This window comes from Tachypleus tridentatus, chromosome 7 (genome assembly GCF_004210375.1).
Source record: "Tachypleus tridentatus isolate NWPU-2018 chromosome 7, ASM421037v1, whole genome shotgun sequence".
Lineage (NCBI taxonomy): Eukaryota > Metazoa > Arthropoda > Merostomata > Xiphosura > Limulidae > Tachypleus > Tachypleus tridentatus.
Genome location: NC_134831.1, coordinates 48,494,512 through 48,511,075, shown reverse-complemented (window position 1 = coordinate 48,511,075; position 16,564 = coordinate 48,494,512). Strand labels below are relative to the sequence as shown.

General features: G+C 32.2%; 1 protein-coding gene across 2 annotated transcripts in view; it reads left to right on the top strand.

Moving 5' to 3' along the window:
• LOC143255605 (uncharacterized) overlaps positions 1–16,564 on the top strand; it is a 94,918-nt gene that overhangs the window by 20,832 nt on the left and 57,522 nt on the right. For both annotated transcript variants that reach the window (XM_076511493.1, XM_076511494.1), the window contains exons 3-4: positions 6,920–7,038; positions 11,295–11,552. In XM_076511493.1, the coding sequence (XP_076367608.1) occupies positions 6,920–7,038; positions 11,295–11,552 (377 nt within the window). The remainder of the gene's footprint in view (positions 1–6,919; positions 7,039–11,294; positions 11,553–16,564) is intronic.

Below are 16,564 nucleotides of genomic sequence, written 5' to 3'. Positions count from 1 at the left end.
AACAAAGAGCATTGATGACCAATTATTTACGTGTCAGTAACTTTAATTTTGAAATTAAAAAGATCAATTATTTTTTTTTAGGTTTTAATATTGATTTATTGTAATTTCCAAAAGATTAGAAGTGTCAGTACGTGAAAGAAGCATTTATAATGTGCCGTAGTATAGTGCATCTGTATGAGTATGTTTGTATCATCTGGTTAAGCAGTCTGCTAGTTGTCAATGTTATGTGTGCTGTTTTGTGGTGTCTCACATTTTTATTACCTCCAAAAGAAACCATTGATTCAACATTGAAGTTAAAACTGTTGTTTATGCTCTGACAGAAAGAAACTGAAAGATGTTTAACTCTTTAAGTGCTGCTGACATCATGTAATGGAAGCATTTTGTGAGCAAGATTTTGTATGGGCTGCCACAAAAACTCGTGAATCTTTGCACATGGGATGGGACGTAGATTTACACAAGCCTCAAACATTGAGACAAAGTGCCATCCATTTATGCTTTTATTTACAAACAAATCATTCATATCTTTTTGCCCCGCCCCCAAAAAAAAAGTTAACATTAATTTTGAATGCCAAGTAACCAACTTAAGAATTTATACTTTTTTTTCCACAAATTCAACTGCCATTTAATATGCCACAGACCTATTTTTAGAATGATTGATTTACTGGATAATAGAAAATACAGGTGACTAACAAATCCTGAAAAGTGACCATAGTATTTCTTAACTCTGTGCAAAACAACGTAAGGGTAAAAAAATAGCCTAACTTCAGAGGAGTAAGTAGGTAACATCAAACACAAATATTTTGAGCTTGGCCTTGAAGGTTTGAGTCATCACAGTGTTTTGCAATTGCTTATTATGCACACTAAACAGTAACCCTACTTGATGTTTATAAACATTACAACTCAGTAAAATCATATTAAATGAACTAAATAGGAAAAATACCATCATTTTAAACAGAACCAAACATCAACAAGGTACACTTATTAATCATTAAGAACGTTTAAGTTTTTATTGGGATCTGTGTTTGTGTAAACTACTTGTGCATGGTGGTAACCAAACATTTTTCAAATACTACACTTTTGTTACTGCTAAACTTTAATAAGTTTTCCTTGTTACCCATTCAACTTGTTTATAAACTAGTTATCTGAAGTCTTTCCATTGAAAACACTTTTGCAATTGATATTGAATGTTTAAGGAAACTAAAAATATAAGTATAAAAAATTCTTGATTTTAATTATATAATTAAAATTAAACCATTATAATTATATTGAGAAAAATACTATATATTTTACGTCTAAATTCCTATTTTGACATTTGTTAACAAGACACCTGGTTTTGGTTTTTGGTTTTAAGTCATCACTTAAACAGTCGTAACACTTGCATTTTTCCTTGTTTTGAACTCCAACAGTATGAAAAAAACAATTCTGTAACAGGTGTATGTTATAATAGCTGCAATGTCCTAAGCAATATAAATGTTGATGAAAATAAATCTTAAGTTTTTTTGGCTTAGGCCATCACCATACTGCTCTGACCTCAAGCTGTGTTTATTTCAAAAAACTAAAAAATATTTTATTAAACCTCTTTTATATGATATTTCTTTTTATTGTTTTGAGGCTGATTTTTATTTATTCCTGAAAAAGGGATGACTTAAAAACAGTGCATCCTACATCTGTGCCTACTTGTACAGCATTAAGGAATACAGGTTTGAAATTATCGGTTAGAAAGAAAACACAGTGTATATATGAGGTTTGTTCAAAAAATACGCGGACTGACGTCATAAAACAAAATGTACTTTATTTAGAAGTTACAGGTCTGGGATCCCTTCAAAGTACTCTCCTCCCCAACGCACATACTTATCCCAACGGTGTTTCTACTTGTTGAAACAGTCCTGGTATGCTTCTTTTGTAATGTCCTCCAGCTCCTCCTTTGCCTTAATCTTGGGAATCGTCTCAAATCTTTTTCCTTTCAAGGGTGTTTTGAGTTTGGGGAACAAGAAAAAATTGCAAGGAGCAAGGTCAGGTGAGTAGGGGGGGTGGGGAAGAACAGTGATCGAGTGTTTGGACAAAAACTCACGAGTTCTGAGGGCTGAATTTTGCAGCAATGCTGTGCATCTTCAATTTTTCAGTCAAAATCTTGTAACAAGATCCAACTGATATCCCACACTCTTCAGCTAGCTCCCTGACAGATAGATGTTGATTTGCCCGCACCAGGGTGTTGATTTTATAGACGTGTGGGTCGTCAGTTGACATGGAAGGATGTCCAGGATGCTCATCATCTTCAATGGACTGTCGACCATCCTTAAAACGTTCATGCCACTTGAAACATGCTGTACGCTTCATAGCAACATCACTGTAAGCCGTGTTAAGCATAGCAAAAGTTTCAGTCGCAGATTTTCCAAGTTTAACACAAAATTTCACAGCAAGTCGTTGCTCCTTCAGGTCATTCATTCTGAAATCCGCCAAACGAAAAAATCGCACTTCACTTAAAACTGCGTAGCTAATACACAAATGAAGATATCTGCAATCGGGAAATGGCATCGTAATCAGCTGATCTGTGTGAACCTAGCGACACCAAGCGGATTTCCCTGGAACTAACTGGAGCTGCGCAATTCAAACAGTCCGCATATTTTTTTAACAGCCCTGGTATATATAAACAACAGTAAATGTGCATTTTATTTAACACTTAAGTAACCAGGGACTTGGCAAGAAGTGCTACCTGCCAGTTGTCTGCCCTCTAGTTAGCAATTCAAAATTGGTAACAGTGGCAAAATAGCCTTAGTGGCTTTGTAATTACAAATACAGGCAGGTAAATTTGAACAAATGGGAATCAGAATTAAGACACTCAAATCACAAAAATCCCATATCACCAACATGACATGTAGCTTTTAGTTTAACAACAAGCAAAACATAATGGCAAAATTTTGATTACTTAGATATTCAGATAATTGAAAATGTAAATTGTTCAAAATCCTGTATTTGATTAGTTCATTATTTTTGTGACATTAATCATAACTTTTAGTAATCATTAGATAATGGGATAGTAATTGATGTAATTGCTGCTCTTCTCTGTGTGGATGCCTGTACATGGTAAGGGAACCTCTTAGAGAAGGTTCTGTCTTTTCAGTTTACCTTCTCTGAAAAATGACACTACCCATATGTTTGCTTTGTGTGGTGACCTGAGAAGGGGAGGAGAGGATCCTAATGATTGGCTTTGAATTTCTATAGATGGGTGATCTTGGGGCTGCCCCACCAAGTACATTTGACTGGTCCTGTTGGCCTAAGTGCAACCTTGTACCAGTGTTTGGCATTCTCAGCAGGTGTTGTAGACATTGATACTGGTGTTTGGGTGTAGTGCTCACAAAACTCTAGTATTGCTGCATTGTTCTTGTTTAACAGTTTAGCAAGGCCCTCATAGGACTCCATAGTGGGTGAAATCAGTGTGCACTGAATTTTCCTCTTTTTGATATGGATACCTCAATCCTTTAAAGAAAACACAAAAACAAAGAAAGACAACAGCTCATATGAGATATGTAGATAAATGACCACACATAAATGACTGTTACACAGTCACTGCCATCATCAGATCCTGTACTTTAATTTTCAATCCTTCATTCCTTATCTGACAAATCCTTGGGGCACATGGCTTCTTTTTTTCATTCAGAATAGATTAAAGGGGTTTTCTGGCTCTTCCAGGTCTGTCAAGAATCTACATTCTGGGGACTTTTTGGTGGAAATATCTACTCTAAAATGTATTGAACTCACTCTAAAGCTATTGGGTATGTACTCATTGATGTTACTCCCCATGCTACTCTGAATTCCTCCAGAGAAGTGATGGTTGAGAGAGATTTGAAGATCCTGGCTGGTTTCTCCAAATGCCAAGGCATTTCTGTTTTGAGCTGTATCTCCACTCACAAGAACAGAATTATGCTGCTGACCAATGTCTTAATTTTAATATTTACATTGCCATGTCCATCTGTCTCTGTGAAAGCATGTTATCTAAATTGTAATGTATGGCCATACATTCCTAACCCCCCTTTGGTGTTTTCAGTGCCAATTGCTTGGATGTTCAAAAGCATCATACTGTGGCTCTTTGATGGGTGCTTGTTATGATGGTAAAGATCATGTCACTGTTTAGTGCAAATTGGAACAACACTACATAACTGTAGTGATCTCCACCCCTCTTTCATTATTACTGTAAGTAGGTGGAGGAGAAAGAGAAATGGTATTTGAAAACCATTAAGAATATTTCTCATCCCAAAGCTCAGAAGTTATTGCCCACAATTCCATCTTAGACATATGCTGTTGCACTATGTATTACTTCTATAGTGGGAATGTAGGCAGATCTTTCTGTGCCTTTATCAGAGCTGTTCGTAAACCATGTGAAGAGTCTTCTGCCCTTTATGGACAAGTAATTTGACAATCAGTGTTTGTTCCTGTCTCTGTCCTCACCATTTCTTTCATTGACTGCATGGGTCCACTTCCTTTGGCCTTGGCTACTGGAGTTTACTTGGATCCACCTTCTTCTGCTCCTAGATGTTGAATGGTTGTTAATTCATATCCTCAGTCTATGGAATGTCCATCTGCTGACTAAAACCTGTCCACTCAACCAAGGGCTGAATACATGGTGGTTGACAAACTGTATTTTAATAAATAAAAACAACGTGCTTGTAAACTGAAGGGTTTTTCCACCTACATCTTTTCTTCTTAAATAATAATGGCCACTTTGATACAGTGGAACTGTTTTCATTCTATTATGAATGACAAGAAGGCCTTGATTGATTCATGTCACCCTTATGTTTTTTCATACAGGAAACTTTTCTGGAACTTATTGAAAGAGTCACGCATTTCAGCAGTTTTCTTGATACCAGAATGACAAGATTTGTAATGATAAGTGAATGGAGGGGTGACACTGCTGGTCAACAAGCATATTCCCACTCTGTCTTTTCAGCTCACTTCACCCTTGGAGGCCAAAACCATCCGTGTTTTCTTAGGTCATAAAAATCACTGTTTGCTCTCTTTGCTTGTCTTGTGGTGAAATTTATGATCAGTCAGACTTTGATGTTTTCATTAACCAGTTGTCTCCCTTTTTAATTCTGTGGGACTATAATGGACATAATCCCCTCTGAGGTGGTGCTGATATTGATGGGAGGGATCATTTTGTAGAGTGTATTCTCTCAGATCCCAACCTTTCTCTTTTTGGTACTGTATCTTATACTTATTTTCATGCATCTAATTAGTCTTTTACTGCCATTGATCTCTGTCTGCTGTACTTCACTTTTCTCTCACTTTTCTTGGAGGAATGACAGTGACCTATGGAGCAGTTATAATTTTCCAATCATTTTGAGGAGGGAGATTGGCCATGGTCAGTGCTACTCAATCTGTATGCCTCTATGGAAATTGGATCAGGCCAATTTGGCCCTATTTCACCATTCTTTCAGAAATAGATCCTGTTATATGACTGCATGATAGCAGTAAGTGTCTGTATCATCCACGTAGCTGCTCGACATGCTTCCCACAGTACCCTGTCCATGGAGGCACAGAGGGCTCAAAAACAAGCCTGGAATATCTTTCTCAGGTATCCCATTCTTTTGACAAAGTTCTTGGGGCTTATCTTTTACAGTGCATTGACTTTCATTCCTTCAAGCAGTTACATATCAAGTGTACAAGGACGCAAGATCCTCTGTGTCTTCTCTCTCATTCTGGGGGAATGGATCAATGTTCTGTGTTCAGGATTTATCATGTCCTCACTTCCATCAAACTGAACTTTGGGTCTCTGGACTATGGTTCTGCCTGGACTTCAGAGTTGAAGATGCTAGACTCTGTTCATTATATAGGGCTTTGACTCTGTATGGGGTGTTTTTGAACTTATCCACTCCAAAGTGTGTATACTGACCCCCACAAACCTGCTCTTTCCCTTTGCCATTTGCAGTATGCCATTAAACTTTAATACTTACCACAGCATTTCAACAGGGGTTGTGCTTTTTCCTTCTTTGGTAGGCTATGTTCTTCCATTGCCATTTTACAGATGGTTTGAAAACAGGAGATTCTGCAGAATCTGTCGTGGTTTATTGTGACTTGATAGTTGCTCACAGGATTCCCTCTGTAGCTTTAGTGTTTACTGCCATGTTGCATGTCATTTTTTTTTTGCTATACACAGATTGTACTATTTACAAACTCTTTTAGCTCTCTACTAGCCCTAGAATTGCCTAGTATTAGTTCCCACCCTGTTCTCATCAATGTTCAAAACTAGTCTTTTTTTTTTTTTTTCATATCCAGTATTTTCTGGATACCTCACCACATTGATATTTGTTGGAACAAGCTTGCTAACGCTGAGGTTAAGTCCTTCTCTGGTATATGGACTACAGTCCTCTATAAAAGTCTTGGCTTCACACCAGTTGGAAGTTGACTTGGAGTGAGTAACATCATAACAAGCTTTTATCAAATCTTCTGTTGTTCTTTAGCTGTCTTATTTCCATATAGATTGGAAGGAGGAAGCTGTTCTAATGAAGCTGTGCATTAGTCACAGTTTTTATCTAATTGTTTTTCTTTTTATCTGGGTCTGGTTCACCATGTGTGTTGCCTTTATGATACTCATGTTGCAATACCCACATTATACTGTTATGTTGTTATTGTGACAGTGAGCAATGGCTCCATTTTAATCATGGTTTGTCTAGGTGTTTACCCCTGACATTAGACAAGTGTCATTTGCAAAGGTGATGCTGTCCAACTTGCTTGAGTTTTTAACTTTTTATGAGCCATTGGTCTTTTTAATTTTCTTTAACTCTTTTAGCCAAATTGTGGACATATTGAGTGTATTAAGGGATGACTTCCAGTGTGCTTAGTGTAAAATATAAACCTTAAATTTAGAAAACAGGATTAGATAAGGTTAAATATTGATTCTCATTTTTCATTTTATGTATAGACAACAGAAAATTACCTTCCAATCAGCAACCTGAAGAAGATAACACTTTTCTGTCTGAAGATGAAGAGGACCAAGCTTATGATTCCGATTCTGATCCAGCTTGGATGCCAGGAACAAAGGTTTGAATGGGACTTGATAATTCAGTTTTTATTATTTATTTCTGTCTGTCATATAATGTTTTGTCTAATGCCTTAATTCCTGTCAGATTTCTCCTTATCTCGGATCTGGAACTTGATTTGGATTTTATAAAATTTAGAGGCAGAAATTTAATATTAAAGTTTAGGATATTTTGGTTTGCACTACAAATTACTATTTAATTAATCTAATCAACAATATTACTCCCTTCCACCCTTATCCCAAGTTGTAGCCTCGGTTAGCAGATGACAGTGTGAAAGGGTACCTCTTTGTTTTCAGTTACCAAAATACCAAGTTATCTTACGTCATACAATAGGTTATGGCATTGGCTAAAATAGCTTTTCTGGAGACCCCAAAGCATTATGTCCAATTTAATGCTAAACTAATGCATAATAGCTGTAGCATATTATTCTTGGTGGTGTGAGATAATCTATGAAATGTGATAATAGGCATCAGGAGAAAGTATTGTCTAATTGTAAGGTTGTACAAGTGGATACTGTACAACAATATTATATCATTAAATATTATATTTGCCATATAATTGAACACAGTATTGGCAGTCTTATTTCATCTTTATTGGTGTTTTAGTTCATTTTATCTGCCATTATAGCCAATTTGATTCCTCTTTTCAAGTTCTGCTTTAATTTAGATTTTGATTATATGTTTTATAATCTGTATTTCTTCTAATGTACTTCAGTTGACAATCCACCTCTCAGAGGTAGGATTGTTGGAACTGAAAAGAGAGACTGACACCTCTTCACTGACCTGCATCACTTGGCAGATCTTTTTAATATTTGTTTAGATTGTGTTGAGGACTCTTCTGTCTTTCCTATTTCTGAGTTTACAAGTTTGAGCTTAGATGTTCTTGTGTAGAACTTGAAACTGATTTTGAACTTTTGCAAATTATTTTCAGACCATTTTAGTTTGTCCATTTAGAGTTTGCTATGTTAATAATTTTATGGTTAATCTTTTGTTTACTTTACTGAAACAGTGGATAACCCAATTTCTTTGTAGCTGTTTCTAGTAATATCTAATGTAATACTGAAATTTTGCAAGCTTTTAGTAGACATCTTAAGTCTATTATATACAGAGAAAAAGCTGATTTTTCAATAAAGTGTTTTTTCTGAAGATATGTCTGAGAATTTATAAAGCCTTTACTGAGTCAGCCTGAGTGAAAGATGACTGTTACATTAAAACATTTTATGTCAATTTAGTTTTCATATTTCATTTACATGTATTCCATACTATCCAAAGTGAATATCAAAAGTATTTTTGTTTTGGTACAATAGTATATTTTCTATAACCTAAAATTAATCTTAGTGAAATCATGAAGTACAGTGGAAAAAAAAAAAATTGAATAAGATGAAATAAATTCAGTGATACCTGTCATATTTCTTGAATGACTATGTGTGGTAAGTGGCAATTATGATTATTTATTCTAATAGCCTCAGCTTTCTAACTTTTTCACATTTGTTTGCTTTAAATTTTGTGAATTTACAATATTCCATGTAAGTACATACAGGCAGTTATTCATAGCATTAGAAACTTAGTGTAAACAACTGATCAAATTACAGTCACATGACACAGTTAGTTCAGGCTGGTATCTTGAATATTCTTTATTTGATGCTTTTCTTTCTTTTTTTTAATCTAACATAATACATTTCTAATTTTTAAATGTTAGTTACTTTTGTTAAAGAAGTGTATAACAAATGAAAATATACCTGAAATATAAGAAATTTTGGACTTAAACTGAAATCTGTTTCAGTAATTTTTACTTGAGAGCATAGTACCTTAACATTAGTTTTTTTTTGTACCATGTTTTTTTCTCTTGAGGTGTTTTATTGGTCCTTTTCAATATATATTTTAGAGCTTGTAATATATTGGGTACTAGAATATAATGTTTGAAAACTACTGTTATGTAACTAGTTTTCTAATTGAGCTACAGATAGGTTAAAAAAAAACTATTTGCTGCTCAGAGCAGAGACAAACTATTGCAAAACTTACTGGTGCTTAAATGAAATAATTGTTCAGAAGAAGAAGAAGCTCTTTTTGTTGGTTAAAAGTATTCCAAGTGCAATGTCAGAGAGAATTACTGACACTTTTGAAAATTGAAGAGTGAGAAGTTAGGCTATAAATTTAATTCTTAAATTAATGAAATAAATTGTATTCATTTAAAAAAAATTAAGTTATGCTATGACATATACTGTTAACATCATCAAAATATTTTAATTTACTGAAATAATGAATAATTGCTACTGGTTTAACAGTAATCATCATGCCCATTCCTCATACAACACAGTGAACTGTCACTGACAGATTCAACTAACTCTTCAACAGTCTTAATGTGTTTATATGTATGTATGAGAGAACATTAATATTGATAAAGTAAACAAAATCAAAAGGAAGGACTGCATTAAAAACAGCAAATTCAAACCTCTGTCTAATATTAGTCTAAAACCTAACCTTAAAACCTGTATAGTTGTGGTACTCTCTAGTTTCCATGAACCTTCAAGGCTTCATGTGCTCGTTACATCACATTGATTGCAGAATTCTGTATTCAACAGTACAAATATCTGAGTGCTTGAAAGTATAGTTAGCAGTATAATTAAATGTTTGCTGATATTCATGCTTTTCTCTAGGATGAAAAGCAAATTTTAGAAAATATTAGTTTGAGCACATCTCTTCAAAAATCTTTGCCTTTCTGATAATAAATACATAAGTTTAATTAAAAATTTAAGTTATTGCTTCTATTTTGAGTCACTTTATCTCTTATTCAGTATCTAAATATATTGATTGACCATACATGCATTTTTATGCCTTTGAAAAATTTAAAGTTTTAATTTGTATGTGAAATCACAGCACTAATTCAGGAATAAAGACTACTAATGATACTGTAGTTTGCAAATAAATGTTCTTTTATTTTAATATTTTAAAGAAATATATTTATCAAAGATCTCAATTTTAGGGTATAAATGTAAAAAACTTCAGTACAACAGATTTAATGAAACATATTTTTATAAACTTTGCATATCTTGTGGATTGGACAAAAATAATCCATTATTGTCTTTCCTTTACATTTTGAGGACACAATTTGTTTTGATCCAATTCAAACAAATGCTTTCTATAAAGATTACTGTCATATTCAAACTTAGAAATGATTAAAATCATTGAGCAATAATTTTTTCACCACATGAGATCAGCTGTGTCATTTATGTGATGTAAACAATGATTTTACAACTTGTAGCAGTGCACTATTGTAAGTATTCTTACATTTACAAACATACAGTTATAAGTTTAAAATCAAAATTTTAACTGGCACAATTTATGATTGAAGTGGTTATTTAAAAGTGGCTTACAGCACATATACTGCAGAGTTTGAATAGTACCAGTGTATATGACCATTTAAAATTATGTTTCAAAGAATCACTGATGTTAATGTGTAACATGTTAACATTTTAAAAATATTTCTGGAGAAAGATATCAAGATTGAACTAGTTTTGTTGAATCAGCTTCACTTCTTAATGAATAAACATCACTTTTAAAGTTTGTTTGAAGTTTCATAGATTATCAGCTCTTGAGTGCTTATTATAAATGGTTAAAAATGATATAAGTCCTTTTATACTTTCTTAAACTGAGAAACTAACTTTTGGTCACTGGTGCTTAATGGAAGCTTAGGTGGTGTCTGTATCTCTGACTTATTAAGTTGATATTCAGATTTCCTTTTCTCATGCATGTTTTTAATATATATATAAATTGAACTGTAATAATGTGTACTTTTTAATTTATTTAACACACTGGCTCCCACATAACCCACCAATGGGTAGTGCTGTGTTTTCTTTTTACAGGGCTGCTTATTGACTGGGACACAATGGCTACATATACACTCTTTCTAAAAAAATAATTATTGTAAAATGACTAGTGGAACTCTGGAAAGTATCAGCAAAATGGGAGTCATCATGTTTAACAAATATTTTTTTTATTGCCTTAGTAACTTACATATACAATAAAATTGTTATAAGGAATACTTTTCTTTCAGCCTGGAATGTTGAAAGTAGAGAATCATTTTATATGAAAATATGTGATATATAATTGCAAACTACAAGCTTATATTAAGTATTACGTCTGTTAAATGAAAATATATTGTTTCTTTCTTAAGGCAACTTGTTTGCATAGATTCATATATGAAGATTCTAATGTAGGTGTAATATTTAGAATAAATCATTTAAAAAATGATTTATAGGTTAGTGAAAATCCAAAACCTCAAGGGAATTTTCCTGGAGAAGAAAAAGGTAAAGATAATTTCAAGAAAAGATGGAGAGGAACAAGAAAAAAATCAAAACCTCAAACAGCTACACCACGTCAAGCTAATTCTACTCAAAAAAGTGTAAACACTGGTGGTTTGTGTCGAATTAAATATACTGAGAGAAAACAACAAAATAAAGAAGCCCAAAAAGTGATTAGAAAAACAAGACCTTGGACCAAAGAATGCAGGTTTAAGGTAAGTAATGTTTTTATATTATTTTGTCTTAAAATTTTATATTAATTAGGCATCATGGACTAGTCAGTATATTTCCAGTTTAAGAGAAGTTATTTATATTGTATTTTTTTAGAATTGATAATTATTGTAGTTTTTTTTATATATTTCTGAACAGCATATTTTTTTCTGTCATCTAGGTCCAAGCTATTTTGTATCTTAGAAGCTTTCAGATAAAAGTTCATGTTCAGTTAATCCTTTAACCCTTAACCCTATTGCCACAGTTATTCTTTGCTGTGCATGCATAAACTTTTATTGTCTTACATTCAAAATTTTATTAAACTAATTTTTTGAAAGTTATACAAATTAGTATAGCATATAATCTCAGCTAGTAATACATATTTTAATAATTTTTAAGCTCTTAATTCTCAAAGGAAGTACTTAAAAAATCCTTAATTTTCCTAAAAGTGATACATATGATAGTTTCAATTTTGTTTTGCTATAGAGCTATCAAATAGGAAACTAGAACCCTACTGTTACATTTTCTTTCAGGATTTGTTAGTAGTTTTCCCCTATGTTTAATTATGTATATATATGTTACTTATAACCAATAAAAAGTCAAGATTTTCATCTGTGAAGTGATGTATTATATTACAATGTGCTCTAAACAAATAAATGTCAGTTACACTCAGAGTGCAAACTTTGTTTACATGGGAAAGTTGGTAACTTGCTTGAATTAATTTCTAATAGTTTTTTTTTTGGATAGTTTGAAATCTAAAAAGATTTTTAGAGTTAAGAGGAAATTGTCTACATTTTACATTATTAGTGTACATTCTTTGGTGCATTATTTAATAAAATAAAAGTTATAGCATAACATGAGCTGTACATTCCTTGAATGATTTTTACAACTTGTATTGGAACAAATATTAGTTAGACATGGTTCAAAGGGCAATCAAAAGAGTCATAAAACAGTAAAATTTTATTATAAATAGGTGTACACTGTGACAAGGTTAAAACCATTTATGATAAACAGATGTAGTTTCACATCACTATATGAAATCATTCTTGATAGAAAAAAGGGTATTTTAGATTTATTTCAATTTTTTTGTCAAATTAACTAATCCTGTATAGAGACAGGGTAGAATAAATAACAGATAAAATATAAAGTTTTACTGAAAAATAAATGTTTGAAGTTTATTTAGAATGTTTTAATGATTACACAAAGGAAATGCTAGATTCTTGAGGTGAAAAAAGTATTAATTTTGATATGAAAATTACTTTGCACATGGACTATTCAAAACAAATATTCATTGGCAAATCTTTACTTTAGTTTGTTAAAAATATTTAACTAAAAGAAATATGATTTTTAGTATATGAAACACTTCCAAATTTTTTTGAAGATATACACACTTTTGGAAGTTAGAAGTATTAAATCTATAAAGACTAAATGAGTTCAAAGAGATCATATGATTGGACAGATTGACCAACCCTGTGTTAAGAGAGTTAATCATTATAGTGTGTTTATTGGAATGTTCTTTTTGATCAAACATTAAAACTTGAAGTATGGTATTGTCTTAAGAATTGCTACTACTGTGTGCATCTGTGCACACATACACATTACTGTTTGTAAGTTTGAAATCAGATGAAATTATATAAATATTTGTAAGTGAAATTAAATTGAACACTTATTATTACCTTTATTGACTGCTTTACCAATAAAAACTTTGCTATCTAATTAGACAGGTAGAAATTCAATCATAATATAATAATTTCTCACTTGAATGATAAATTTAAGTGGCTAGATTGTATTTTCACCCTTTCACAGTGAGCTTGGTACGATATACCAAATATAAGATACACATTTACATTCTTTTAAGTATTTATACTACAACATTTAGTACAGTACTTGCTGGGGTACCCATAACCTAGATGGAAGTTATGTAAATTCATGATTAATGGAAGGTTATATTCTTAGTACATGAAAAGTTGTTTCCATTATATATAATTTTAAAATACTCCAATACATCCATAAAAACAACAGAACAAAATGTGAAACTGTAAATTTGTATGTATATCCTCATGAACCCAACAAATCTTCATGCCAAATTTGATGAAGATCCATCAACAGGGTGAAGTAGTAGTTAAAAAAACCTTGCAAAAACACTTGTGAAAACTGCAAACTGTGAAATTGAATATTTATACATATTTCCTTATGGATCTAATGAACCTTCTTACCAATTTTGGTGAAGATCCATCCACATCTTGTGAAGTATTTACACAGATATACAACAGACAGTACTATAATATTTATATAGACAGCATCAGTTCTTTAGATCTGCACTTTGAGAATGGAGAAAAATAAAGTTCTCTGTGATAGGAAACGAAGGAGAAATGGGAAGATCGTGATCCCTATTGCAATTCTGTATGTTCACAGGATAAACATTTTGCAATATTAAGGGTTGCACTCTGCATAATAAAAAGGTTTACCAGTATCATTCAAGCAAGAGTTCCATTATAATATGATGTGTATCTTCATAAAATCTGGTAGACTTTTGAGAAACTTTGCAAGCCTTTTATACACAAAATCAGATTTTTAATGATTATATAAATATATAATGATATATACATATCTTATTTGTGAATATATCAAGTCAGTTTTGTTACTACCTTATGATGTAAAATTGTTACAATAATCAAAAATTAGATTTCAGGTAACTGTTAAAGAACTGAAAGCTACAAGTGAAACATCAAAATTAATACTCAGATTTAGGACAACAGAAACTTGGTGGAAGTGCTTGAGTTCAGCAAACAGTTAATATTTTCTTTACCTCTTTTGCTCTAATTACAGTCTTTTAAACATTGTTACAACATATTTAACTGAAATGTCCTTTAGGATTTTACTCCAAGTGTCTCTAATACACTTCTATCAATTTCTTTGGTAGTGACTTTGAGATGTCAAGCTTTTGATCTATCAAATCCAATACCATCTCATTGGATTGATATCAGGACTGTGGAGTTCATTGTATCATTTGAATGATTCCAGTAGTTTTTTCCTTAGCTGAGTAATTTTTGCATACCTGGATGAGTGCTTGGAGTCTTTATTTTCTTAGTAGTAGAATCTTTTACCAATAATATGCAAACCATTAGGGATACTGTGATGGATCAGTATCTTATGGTACTTGCATATTTTCTGTTGTTTCAGCAGAAAATCACCCCAAACCATCACACTGCCTTCTCCATACCTCATGGTAGGTGCTGTGCATTGAGGTATTTTTCTTCTTTTGGATGTACAACCTATGCTTTGAACTAGATATTTCATATTTGTACCCATCCATCCATAACACCCTTTTGCAATCAACAGCAGTCCAGTTTTTGTACTTTTTAGCAAATTTTAGTCTTTTTTTTGCAGTATTTGTAGATGGAAGTAAAGGTTTCTTAACTGCTACACTACCAAATATTCCATTCTTATTGAGTCTTTTCTGTCATTTGGTACATGATAATTTATCGCATGCTTAATTTCATTGGCAGTCTTCCTTCTGTCCCAAAGGCTGCAAAAGCAAAGATACTTAAAATCAGTATCGAGTTTAGGTGCTTTGCCTCTTCCTTTCCTATTTTAAAATTTACCTGTCTTAGTCTCAAGATCCAGGATATACATCAAAATGTTTGAGGAGCATTTCAAGTCTGCTGTAATTTGTTGTAGAGTTCAATCAGCATCATGTAATGCTTTTATATGAACTTTCTGCTCTACTAATAATTCTCTATCCTTTTAGGGTCATGGCATGATAATAGAACTTAATATATAATGGTAATCACATTTTTAAGAAGGTTATTTCTACTAGCGTATACTGGTACAGCATACTAGCTTTTTGCTGGCATCTTTCTATATGGTTAAGACACTGAATGGGATACTGTGAGAGTTATTTTGGATCATTCAAGCAGAACTTTTATGACATGCTCATTCAATTATCAACAGGATTCTGAGAAGCATTACCATAATCCTGATTTTCACATTCTGCAATGGGATAAAAGAATTAGCCCCAGTAAATGGATAGAATGGCAAAATATCTTCTTGCTCTAACACCTTTGCACATTATTGTAGACCAAGTGCAAAGTTATTTTCATCTAATGATTAAAAATATTATTCTTTGTCCTAAAATTCTCAAATTTCCTGTAAATAACATGTGAAGCCTTCTAACTACATTTTAAACATTTGTTTTAGTAAAACTTTATATTTTGCCTGTTATAGTTTTTACACTAACTCGTCAGAAGATTGGTCAGTTTGAACAATCTCATAACCACAAAAATAGATCAAAATTATCCGTTTTTCTTTCTAGAATGACTTTAGATAGTAACATGAAACTTCATTTGTGTATCCTAACTAGCTTTAAACTCATAACAGTGTACAACTATTTATACTTTAGTGTTCTATTGTCCTTTGAACTGTGTTTGACTACTGTTCATGTCTTTATAAGTTATAAATCACTTAGGAGATATATTGCTTGTATTAAGTTACCAAATTACATTATCCATGAGCTACTTTGAGCTGCTCTCATGTTTGCCTTGAGAAAATTTGTTATTGTATTGTTATTTATTTTACTTAATCTAACTTTAACTAACCTAAAGAGATTTCAGTTTTTATCTTTTAGTTAATTTTATAATGATGTATAAAGAATGCACATGTGAAACAATAAATAATTCACCTAGATTTTCTTCTTTTTTTTAACCCTACGTTTTTCATAATAATAGTTGTTGTGCACTATATAATTTTTATTTTATTAAATAATACAAGAAAGAACATAGAAAAATAACATGTAATAAAGCAGACAATTTTCTCTCATTCTCAAAATCTTTTTGGCTTTTCTGATGATGCAACAAGAGCTACAAATTTATATAAGCTACTCACTATGTCTCTATGGGAAGGAAGCCTTTACTAAATAGAATTTGACAATTATGTGTTCAGAAAGCACATAATTGTGTAGTGTAATACATTGTTTGATAGATGAAAACCTTGCCTTTTCATTGGTTACAAATATTAT